This window comes from Xenopus laevis, chromosome 3S (assembly GCF_017654675.1).
Source record: "Xenopus laevis strain J_2021 chromosome 3S, Xenopus_laevis_v10.1, whole genome shotgun sequence".
NCBI lineage: Eukaryota > Metazoa > Chordata > Amphibia > Anura > Pipidae > Xenopus > Xenopus laevis.
In genome coordinates this window covers 54,291,940-54,304,465 of record NC_054376.1, presented here as the reverse complement: position 1 = coordinate 54,304,465, position 12,526 = coordinate 54,291,940, and the positions used below count along the sequence as shown (strand labels likewise).

General features: G+C 37.9%; 1 protein-coding gene across 3 annotated transcripts in view; it reads right to left on the bottom strand.

Annotated features, from left to right (window-relative positions):
• cgnl1.S (cingulin-like 1 S homeolog) overlaps positions 1–12,526 on the bottom strand; it is a 71,007-nt gene that overhangs the window by 9,668 nt on the left and 48,813 nt on the right. For all 3 annotated transcript variants that reach the window (XM_018255472.2, XM_018255473.2, XM_041588319.1), the window contains 4 exons: positions 9,461–9,613; positions 5,943–6,113; positions 5,454–5,615; positions 2,625–2,714 (listed from right to left, as the gene is read on the bottom strand). In XM_018255472.2, the coding sequence (XP_018110961.1) occupies positions 2,625–2,714; positions 5,454–5,615; positions 5,943–6,113; positions 9,461–9,613 (576 nt within the window). The remainder of the gene's footprint in view (positions 1–2,624; positions 2,715–5,453; positions 5,616–5,942; positions 6,114–9,460; positions 9,614–12,526) is intronic.

Genomic DNA, 12,526 nt, shown 5'->3' with positions numbered 1-12,526 from the left:
CCAATGGCAACCACAACCCTATTTTAGCCAGGTGTAATACACCAGTGACCACCTATTGTGGCTCCCACTTATTCAATAAGAAGTGCAGCCAAAAAAACACTTGCACACCTTGCTCCCTCCTTCTTGCACTCAAATACTCAAACCTTTTCAGTGAGTAAATGCTACTCTGTGCTGACTTTAAAGGACATGTAACCCCCCCCCCCCACACACACAAAATTTGAATCAATGAACAGCCTTTTTGAAATCTTTAAATACATGCCACTCTGGTTGTTCAAAGGTCAATAGTAAGGTTGCAGCATCCCCTTAATCACTTAGGATTCCTTCTCCTCCTCCCCTCCTTTGGCTGTTGGCTATTGAATATGCTCAGTAGGCAATGATTGCAAAGATTCTTGCATTAAGTGCAGTCTGGGATAATAGCTTTCCATCTCCCAGTGAGTTAATTGCAACTCCCAGAACAGATATTGGTAGATTTCCTTAAAAAAGCATCAGATGCATTTGTTCAGCATGATCCACAATAATATTAAATAGGATAATGTAATATATGGCAATGTTGGTATTTTGCTGCAGTGGCCTTCCTCATTAAATTCAAACAATGGAAATCGCTAAGAGAATGCCACAGTTGGCTGATGCGTGACAATACCTATAATGAGCATTCTTTATATTGCTAGATAGAAATAACTGGACAAACTGATTTTTCCTTTGAGAGGTACTGATAAGGTAGGTAAGTTTGCCTCTTAAATGAAAGCAACCACAGAAACACGTGCTTTGGATTGGTAAAAAAAAAATAGTTCAAAGTTTGCATTTAAAACGCAAAGGAAAGTATTCCACTGCAAGAGCTCTTTTTGTTAACACACAATTTCAATATCGCAGGAATCATTCCATCAACCATAAGCAATTTCCTTTTATAGAAGTGCAAATGTTATTTCTGAAGAAGAGTGAGCAATGATTCCTGTGCTCATGGGGGCCAGCAATTCCAAATATCGTGCAGGTTTCTCTGGCAAACAAGCTGTTTATTTTTTTTATTCATTATTTTCACCCACAGAGGAACAACAAATACTTCGCTTTCGGCAGAAGTTATCACAGCTGGGTTTGGTGAATACTGAAAACAAAGGGTTCTCAAAGGGCTTTTATGGCTCAGTGAGAATAAACATGGATTTAATAAGCAGAACTTGTGTTTGTGGTGCACGCAGTATTAAAAACAGCTGGTTATCATTTTCCCGCTAATGAAACTACACAATTTCATTTCTTGTCAATTATTGATAGCAGAAAGCTTGGATCCATCCCTTCATGTCTCTTTAAACTGGTTACGGTTTGGAAACCATCTTGCGGTTCTCATAAATACTGTGTTCAATCTCAGGGCTGGTGGAGAGGGAGGGGGACACTTGTTCTGATAGGTTCGAAATTCAATTGCTTCAGACAGGCAGCTCCAAAAAAACGCAGGAAGTGCCAATTAAAAAGAGCACAAACTGTAGGCACTTCACTGGCGAGTTTTTATTTAATGGTTTCATCCACCTGGTGGCCAGAGGAGCAGGTGTTGGGAAACCTTCTGGGAATGTTGCGGAGACGCACGAAAAAAAATACCATTGCAAAGCCTTTGTAACTTTATCCTTCCATATTTACATGGTAGCTATAGAAACAAACCACTCTCCCACGGTTTCTGCGAAGAAATCCACAGCTACAAGGTTCTAGTTCAGAGGTTTTTTTCCCTCACTTTGAAGCGATTACAAATGAAGTCCTTTCTTTTTCTGCTAGTGTGTTCCTAAAGCTTTGCTATGTGTTTCCGTGTCGGCCCTCAGTAAAACCCAGGATAGCATATTCAATACCTTACATCTAATAAAGCATAATAAACATTCAGATTTCTGTTAAGGATGAAAAAGGTCCCAATGGGGACCGAAACGTTGGATATTGATACTATGCAACAATAAAAATTATATTCTTTTACTAAAGGGAGTGCTGGTCTGGAAACTATTGGTGTATACAAGATTACCATGCACCCCTCCTTCTATCTAAATTAGCCTTGGAGTGCAGATACTCATTGGAATATATATATTATTGATTATGAAGCAGTAACAGTACTACACTAATGGGGTTATTTATTCAAGCCTGAATGACAAAAATACGAAAAATTTGTTTTTTTTAGTGGGAAAAAAATCTCAGATTTTTCTGGATTTATTATACCCCGAGAATGGTTAAATCAGAATACGAAAATCCAGCATCTCAGAACTGCCAAGTTTGCATATATGTCAATGGGAGAAGTTCTGAAGATATCTTGATCTGCACTGGGTTTCGTGCAATAATCTGATAATATTGATAGTAAAGAGTTTTAGGAAACAATTGTACAATTAGATTTTTTTTTACAATTTTTCAGTTACTTTCCCCACACATGAAATTTTCGGGAAAATGTATTGATAAATAAGGGGGAGAACCCGTGCGGATTTGGTCGGAGTAGTTTTCAGAAAATAATGAGATAATTCGGACTTTGATAAATGGACCTCTATCTGTTAATAAAAAATCTTTTAATTTTTTTTGTACACGTTTCAGATTCAGTCTTTTGGAAATCAGAAGCTATTAGACCAGTAAAAATGCAACAAAAAATGAAAGCAAACATTTATGAACATACGTACCTGCTCTCTGCATCTGGTTACTCTCTCTAACAGAAGGTCTGAATTGTTCTTCTCTTCATCGAGTTCCATTTCTAACTGCGATATCTTGTCCTAAGAGAAACAAAAATGGCTTTGTTTTTAAAACATTGACATACTAATCCCAAAATGAATGAATGAGATCTTTAGCAAAACTTTGTTGTTACCGTGATGATTGATATGCCAGTCTGGTTTGCTATTAAAGCAAATCAACCAATAGCAATTCATCACCCAGGCCTAAAAAAAATCTAAATGGCACAAAAGAGGGAACAATAAAAATTTGACCTGCAATTTTGGAACTTGGAAAAAGTATTGTGGTAAAAGACTGCTCAAACAAACTAGCAAATGCCAAGCATGCAGCCATTCTCAAAACATTCTATCAGATCAAATCTCATTCCTCACTCCCCTAACATAAGGTTCTTGTGAATGTGTGTCAGAGAAGATTGATTATTCTACAAACATATGTAATATACATGGAATGCATTCTCTCACAAAGAATATCCATGTTTTTCAAATGATGAACAGTTTGCCCTTTACCAATCACATTTTTATTAATCACAGAAATTATATTTTTTGATCACAGAAATGAAAAAAAATCCCAGGGACTGCACTTTCATTCATGTTACATGTTGTATATTAAAAATTTAAATTTCTTCTGGACTCCTCTGTCACTCAGATCTACAATTCCATGTATCTAATCGCACAGGACAACAACCTATAAGCATTAAACACTACTAAAGCAGCATCTCCTCAAAGGAGAAGGAGAGGCTAAAATTAAGTAAGCTTTATCAGAAAGGTCTATCTAAATACATCAGTAAACCCTTTAAAGTAATGCTGCTCCGAGTCCTCTGTCAAAAGAAACACTGCATTTCTTCACTTCTATTATGTATAAATGGACTTCTGTATCAGACTTCCTGTTTTCAGCATAAACCTCCAGCGCTAGGGCTTGAGCATGCTCTGTTTGCTCCTCTATCCCTCTCCATTCCCCCCCTCCTGCTGTAATCTGAGCCCAGAGCGAGCAGGGAGACTCAGGCAGGAAGTGATGTCACAGCAAGCTAACATGGCAGCTGCTATCCTAAACAAACCGAGAGAGGGTTTCTAGAGCTGTTACTCGGCTATGGTAAAACATTCTACAGAATAAATATAGTGTTATAGCTTGCACTATTGTGGCTAATCTATTGGCAATAATCTGCTTTGGTAGCATTCTTTCTCCTTTAAAGGTAAATTGATGGTAAAACACACTGCCTGCTAATATGCACTTACATGCCCATATTGCCTACTTGTTGTCCTATACATGCCATAAGAATATAAGCTACAGTGCTTGTTCAAGATGTACTTGTGTCCAAGGCAAGTACCACTTGTCCCAGCTGCCATTCACTCCATGCCTGCTGCAGTAACAGCAGCAACCCCCTTTCTGCTAACCTCGCCCCCCCCTGCTCCCTGTTGTGGGTAGCAACTTAAAGCAAGTCAGGATGGATGGAAGTGGAGTCTATAATAATTGAATATTTTCCCTTGCAGGTGTGCCCTAGGTTATTCTGGGGGCTCTCTTTTTAGTGGATTTAAAAAAAAAAAAAAAAAAAAAAAAAAAAGGCTTATTTTAAGCATCTACGGCAGCAATCATAATTACAACCATTAAATGACACCTGACAAGAAGATAATCATAATTATTGCTCTCGTTAACATTAATGCAGCACTTAGCCTTATAACATTTCTAAACTGTTTTTTTTCCTCTTGTGTATCTTACTTTGTTATTGTATGTTCAATGCACGCTAGCTTTGGCTACAGTATCTTCCCGCTTGAATGATGCCAACACACAGCAATCCAAAGACAATGTTTCATTCCCTAATAAAAGGCCAGAGGTAAATACTGGGGGTTCACAGCAAGCAAATGATACTAGGTCCTGGGATTTTAGTTCACCTTATTTTACAACTTGCAGGGTACTGATGGATATGGGGGGAGTAAGAAGACAAGATTATACATATGTTGGAGAAATAAGGAAGAAATAAGAATCAGTACAGAAGCAGGTTCGGGTTCACAGACCTCTATTTTTACCACTATGTTAACTTGTACATAAAATTGTGTTTAATATGTATGTTAATATTTAAGAAAATAATATTTTCAATACTGATTTTCATAAATTTATAGTGGTGGAAAATAACCCTATTGGGTTTATTTTGTGTTTAAATTATTTTAAGTTTTATTATGGTGATCCAAATATTACAGAAATATCCTCACCCCATAATAGATCATGTACCTGTATACATTTATTCTTTAAACTTTAAAGGAACAGTAACACCAACAATTGAAAGTGCTTTAAAGGAATGACAATGTAATGTATTTTGCTTTGTACTGTTAAAACTGATGTGTTTGCTTCATAAAGACTACTATAGTTTATAAACAAACTGCTGTGTAGCCATGGGGGCAGCCATTCAAGCACAGGATACACAATGGATAAAAGATAACTTCTGAAGAATCCCATTGTATACTACAGAGTTTATCTGTTATCTATTAAGCATCCTCTGCTTTTCCACTACATTATATTTTTATTACTTTAAAGCATTTTCCTTTTTTTGGTGTTACTAATCCAAGTCAACACGTGCTCATCATTTGAGGAACTACACAAAGCAAAATAACAAAATATTGGTTATCATAATTAGGTATGCATAATGATGTGTTCAATTATTTTGCCACCTATAGCTATAGTATACCCAATCTTGTATAACGTGTTAAGGATCAAGGGTTATGTTAACAGTTTACTCTAAGCGTACCATAAATAAAGAAGGAATTATTGAGTTCTGTTCAGAAAAAAAATACCTCCATTGATTTGATCTGTCTGATCCGATCATCTTTCACATGAGTTTTAGCATCCAGCTCGTATTGAAGGTCTTTAATGGTCTGCTGAAGAAGATGAATCTTGGTTAAAGCCTCATCCTGGGCTCTCTGGTAATCTTGCAAATTCTCCTCCAAATGGCGAACCTAAAGTTATAAGTAGAAAAAAATGAGCCATGATACCAGACAATTATAAAAGCAATAATTAGCCTGATTTCTCTTGCGGATTATAAAAATAATTAGTTAAAAAGTTTTGGAAAAGTCACCAGAAAACGTTTTAGTATTTCTCTGGATAATTAGGCAATCTTTAATAAGCCTGGGAAAGAGATTAATCTTTATAAAAACAAAGTAACACGGGGCATAGGATGAGCTTTGTACAAACATATTTTTTGCTAAAGCCAACGAGTAGGCAGATAGTCATCTTGTACATTATAAATAAAAAATGTGCTTATTTTACTATTCTTTAATATTTACCTCATCTTGCAGTTTTTTGATAGTCTGGCAAGCACTCTCTACGTCCAGATTTTTATCTTTTATCTGTCGCTGCATTTCAGCACTTTCCCTACGATACTTGTCTTTATATTCATCAAACTGCTTCTGAAGTTCCACTGTGGACATCTGTGAATACTCAACATTTTCTGAAATCTGACAGATATGGGACAGAAGGAATGAGTCCGAAATGAGAAGGAGAGCTACAAAATGTTGCCATGCGGTTATATGAATTTCAACATTATGGCTGCTAATAAGAAAAGTCACCAAAGTATTTTTTGCCAGAAACTAGTTTTGCAAGAGACACTTATCCAAAGATAATTATGATGAAAGTACAATATTTAAAAAAAATAAAAAAATGACCCTCATAGATCTCTCCATAGATTCCCTGTTGTTCTTGTTGATGTTACAAATGAGCAGTGGGCATGTCCTTACCCAGAAACCTAGTAGGATGTTGGCAGCCAATCAGAGCTCACACAGGGAAGTCCATTTAGCTGCGGGCTGTCTGCCCCACCACATAGGGATTGGTTGGCATCTTCCAGTGCAAAGTATTGAGCGCTGCTAACGCTTCTGCACAGCCGGAGAAAGCAACCAAAGTGGCACTTTTTTAAAGAGGTTTTTTTCCTCCATCTCTTTTTTAAAGGGGTGTATAATGCAATGGCACATTTTGTTTACAAAAAAAGTGTAAATAAAGAAAAATGTACATAAAGTAAAATGTGGAGTGTACGTGTAGTCTATTCCAACTAATTCAGACAATGTATATTTTTTTCACTACAACTGTCAGTTAAAAAATGTCGTTATTAAAAATGGGCATATAGCTTTGGGCCATCGTAACCGACATATCTGAGAATTTGTGATAGCTACAACATTTTGAATGTCCTTATTTCTGCCAAAATGCTATTGCCACATTGAAAATGTTAGGGAAAATATTGATACATCATTTTGTTACTATAGAAAAGATTTTTTGGCACACTCACACAACACGTTTGAGAATTAGGTGAAACAATCATTACATTAGGTTCACCATTAATCTTAACACTTTTCAAAATTTGGAGGCATAATGAGAAATCAATAAAACGGACAGATACATGTAGTGAATTTGTTATATTGACAAAATTTTTGTGATTTCCACGCTATAAGCGTCTTATAAGATAATCTGGGCAGGGACACTTTCTAATTGCACCCAGGGCACTGCTGAATTGGTCACAAGCATAGTCAGGGAATTAAATACATGTAGCAAATAAAATAAAGGAAGCATTTTAGGACCAGTAGCACTAAAAATTAAAATGTGCTTATATGGATACACCAGTTACTTCTAATTAGTATCATAATCAATCTGCATTCAGTGTTGGAGGTTGTTAACTCTATTGCGAAAAACGTGTGTGTAAAGTACTGTATGTAATACCCCCTTAGTGTTTGTAAAGGAGAATGACAAGAATACAGATGCTGAGCTGCTCTCTGTGATGTCTGGAGCCTTTACATCAAGGCAATATTTTAAGGACTGCAACCAATATTTTCCCATGTAGTAAAGCACTCAAGCAAATGATTGTGTAGTGACAGAAAGTACACAACTTGTTCCTAAAATCCTTCCCTGCAAACACCAAATAGAGCAAGGCTGAGTTTGTTAATCATCAGTCAATCACTAGGTTGGACCTCAGCATGGTGAAACATTTCTTCTTGCTTCTCCTTGGTATTGCATACATGATTTAAGAATATCTCTTGCTGAGACTATGCAAATACCTATTTTTGTAAAATCATTTCTGCTCTATGTGTAATAATCACTTGCAATAATATTCAAACTGACCTTGTAGCGATGACATTATCGCATTGCAGCTACTGGTGGTAAATGTGCTGACACTTGCTATTTAATTAATTCAAGTATCTAATAACCTTGAATACATTTTCTTTATACTATAAATAGTAATGAATCCTGTGATGCAAATGCAGTAACTGAACAATGCGAATAAAAATGTTTCACCATGCTGAGGTCCAGCCTAATGATTAACAAACTCAGCGTTGCTACATTTGCTATTTGCGGGAAGGACTTTAGGAACAAGTTGTGTACTTTCTGCCACTGCACAATCAATTGCTTGAGCGCTTTACTACATGGGAAAACAGAGGAGTTCTCTGCAACATTTGGTGCTGGATTAGTTCTGCCAACATGTTGGAAGTTCTTTCATTAGGTACACAGAACTTATAATACAAGTCAAAAATAATAATTAATAATTGAAACAGCATATTAACAAATATTTTGAGTTGTAGTAGAAAGCAAATGCAAGCATTGTCTTGATATGTGTAAAACATAAAAAAATAGTTGCAAAGGTTTGTTTCTTTTTTTGTGATGACATCTACATTGCTTTCTCCTACAGAAATGCCTACTGAAATTTTATTTTTTCTATTTGTAACAGACTAACCAGTCAAATGAGCAGAACATTCATCTGAAGCAATGTAGATGGTTCTTCGCAGTGAGGGCAGTGAGGTTGTGGAATGCCAGATGTCAGATATGTTGATGGCTGATTCTGTTAATGCCTTTAGGAGGGGCTTGGATGATTTTTTTGACAAGCACAATATCAAAGGCTACAGTGATATGATTAATATAGATATTGGTATATGTAGTTTCAGTGGGTGTGTGTATGTATGTGCACTGGAGTTCATTTGGAGGGGTTGAACGTGATGGACTTTGGTCTTATTTTCAACCCCACTTGCCTATGTAAGTATGTAAATGGTAAATTGGGAACTACAAACAGCACTGAATAGGAACACTGATAAAGTGCACCTCTGTATATAATAACATTTAATCAAGCAACTAGCTTCTTTAGTCACACATTAAGGCATTGAGTTTACATTTTGATGAATCCTATCATTTATGCTTTCTGAAAATGGGCAGCAGGGGGACCCTAACATACAGAATTCAATGGCATAGAAAATTCATGTTATGTTTTATTAAACTGAAGTTTCCCAAGTCACTCACATGGATATTGCCAACTAAAACAGAATAAGAGAACTATTAAAGCACATTTACCGCTGGTCTGTTCAAAACTATAATGGGAATGACTGCATGAAAGACCAGCATATATTATTACTAGATCTTTGGAAAATAACTTGATACGAAACCTGCAACAAGCTTAGTTTAAAAAAAAAAAATAGCCAAATGTAAAACCCTGACAAGGCTTGTTCCTTTTCATACCCTCTGCATGCTGATCTCAACTACAAAGGGTCTATATTGCATAGGTGTTTGCATTACTTTTAAAAATCAATACTTGTTCCTAACGCAGGTTGAAGTTCTCCATATCAGCTAATTGTGACTTAGTGGATGTACTGCCACCTTCCAGAGTAAACCTATAGGGCAAAGACTGGAATGATGTAAAGCACAATAAAAACCTGGAAATCTGTTGAAGATTAAAGAATCACAATTAGGCGTCAAACTGAAAATCTGATAGCTAACAAATGTAACAACATGAAAGCTAAAAATGGAAGTGAAAAATGGTAGCTTTTCAACCTGCCTCTTTTTGTAATTTTTCAATTGTCTTGTCCAACTGCCATCGCTCATTTTCCATTTCATTCTTCAGATTCCTCAGCTGTTCTTTCTGGTTAGCTTCTTCCTTTAACCTCTCTGTTAATTGCTGGTGCTCATGGGACACTCTGCTCAGGCTTCTCTGTAATACACAGAAAATCCAAATTGCTAAACGTGTGCACCAGAACATGCATTTTATATACAACACTATAAAACATTCATTTTGAAGTGAGAGTGGAATCTGTGCAGGGAGCCTTGTCAGCAGCATCTGTAGCATATCTTACATAAGCTTTAGATTTATCTTCTGGAATGATCGGATATTATTGACATGGGACCTATTATCCAGAAATCAAGAAGGAGGTGGGGGAGAGGGAGAGATGGAGGAGAGAGATATTTTTTTTACGCATTTTTAATAGCCTTTAAGATGTGTGTGTGTCAACAACACACACACGCAGAGTGGATTTTGGTTTCAAAATGCTTACGTTAGTGTTTCTAGGACCTAAGGCTTCCGTCACACATGGAAAGGCTGTGGCCGTAGTTGTTTCTGTTTTCTTTAACTGCTGATTATTATTATTAATTATTTTTATTATTAGATCCTTAGAAACCTGGAATGGGGTTAGTTACAAAGAAAGAAATCTGATTTGTTTCTCCCTTTAATTTATAGTGAGAGAGTGGTAAGGAGAAACAGCTTACTTTTTTTATCTTCAGCATTTTTATTATCAGCTACACTTTATCTTTTACTACAGCTAAATGAGGTATGAGCTATCCCTTGCTACAATGTCATAATATAAGTAGGTCTTGGCCCATATTCACTATTTACATTCCTTCCCTGAATATTAACAGTTGTGCATGTGTGGGAGCCACAATACAGATTAACTGGGCACCAACCATTCTCTACAGACATACTTAAATGCTAAAATCTAGACTAGCTTGACTACACTTTCAACCACTTTCCACCCAGGCCTCATGAAATTCAGCCCTTACCAAACTGAAGGATTACTGCAAAAACTACAAATTATAGCTATGGGTGTGTAACACTATTTTGGGCTATACAGGTCAAACGGGGTTAATATCCAGTTAGATCTTAGCATGGGTTACATGTGACTAACCCAGAAACCGCTTCCACAGCTGGCGATCGCTTCTAAGCTTTAAAACAAAGAAGAAACAAAAACCGCACCAATGTGAAAAACTTTTAAAGCCGGTGTCAAGGCCCTGCTCTGGTTACTACTTACAGGATTTCCCGGACACGGCTTGCACACAAGAACAGATCTGCGGTGAGGTAAGTCTCAGCTTGTCCTCCTATGCGATGCCGCTGGTGTACTTCACAATTCCACGGTCCTATGCGCTAGCTATCTCTGCGATTCTGTTCCTGAGCGTTCAAGTTGATTCATATCCCACAGTCTTGGCGTCCTCTCATACACTTCCCAGGTCAGTCAAATAGTTGAAGGTAATTACCTTCAACTATTTGAGTATCCCTTCGTTGCTTACATAATCTCCCAGCACAAGGCATTCCCAATTCTCTGATCAACTCGTGAGTGCCTGACCCTGACTGACCTGGGAAGTGTATGAGAGGACGCCAAGACTGTGGGATATGAATCAACTTGAACGCTCAGGAACAGAATCGCAGAGATAGCTAGCGCATAGGACCGTGGAATTGTGAAGTACACCAGCGGCATCGCATAGGAGGACAAGCTGAGACTTACCTCACCGCAGATCTGTTCTTGTGTGCAAGCCGTGTCCGGGAAATCCTGTAAGTAGTAACCAGAGCAGGGCCTTGACACCGGCTTTAAAAGTTTTTCACATTGGTGCGGTTTTTGTTTCTTCTTTGTTTTAAAGCTTAGAAGCGATCGCCAGCTGTGGAAGCGGTTTCTGGGTTACCATCTTCGGCTCCGGACCCTGGTGGACTATAGGGAAACTTTGGGACAACTGGGGGATACTGAAAGTTGGTGTATTTATTTTTATTTTTAAACGGAAGCGCATATCAAACCGTTTGTTCTAATTTCTTTTTTTGGGGTGGAATCCCTTTGTATTTTGCGCATCCGAAGTTTACTACATTTTTGCGCAAGATTTAAACCATTGTCTATTTACATGTGACTAACACTTAAGGCAGGGCCTTCGCTAAGTGGAAGACTAAAGGTGTGGTGTAGTGTAACTACAACTCCCACAGGCTACTGTGCAATATAAATATAAAATAATGGACCCCAGGAGGTTCTTGCAGTAAAATAAATGAGTAACAGTTTGTCAGAGACAAATGATCCACAGGGTTACTTATAAGCAATGAGGCATATGCAGAATAATATCAGCAGGCTAGGACAGGTGGATGAGACATCAGAGAATGTGACTCCTCTGCGGATGTAGTCAAGTGGTAAGGCAGACCTCCAGGCGGATATACTTCAAAAGTGGTGCTGATCCCACCCAGTGGAGTGGTCAGTGAGAAGAATCGAAGCCTGACACCCTATCCACTGTGGTCCCTTCTCTGTAGGCAAATCTTATAGCCTAGGGAAGCTACTCCCTGCTACAATACTTGATGCTCTCTCTCCTTACTATCTTACTCTCCTAGAGAGTACTACTAGAGATATTATCCTGTCTCTAACTGGCCTCATTCACTGGGTCCGTTCTCCCCGACTTACCCACTCCCCATGGCTGCCCAAATTGTGCGCTGCTCCCTGACCTCCCCCCGCCCTGAAGAGCTAAGAAAGTAAGCGTCAGCAAGGGAGAGGGCTTGCAGCTGGGGTGAAAGGGTCCATAGAAGTGACCAGGGGCCCGGGGCTGTGTGTGGGCCCTTGATGAGGCAGCCCTGATGGGCCAGAACCCCCCTGCCCTACACCCCCTGTCCTGCACCTCTTTAAGATGTATATTTTATTAAAGCAGAGCACCACTTGTATTAGGCACTGAAAGTCTCGAATTAATATTTTAAGCAGGTAGGTTTAGGTAACAGTCTTATTAAGTGTTACAGAAGGGTTTTCCTGAAACAGTGAAAAGTGTTTCCCAAGAAAAGTAACCCTACAAAATGCTAAATAACGTATTTACATTGTTTAGACAATAGAAAAAAAAT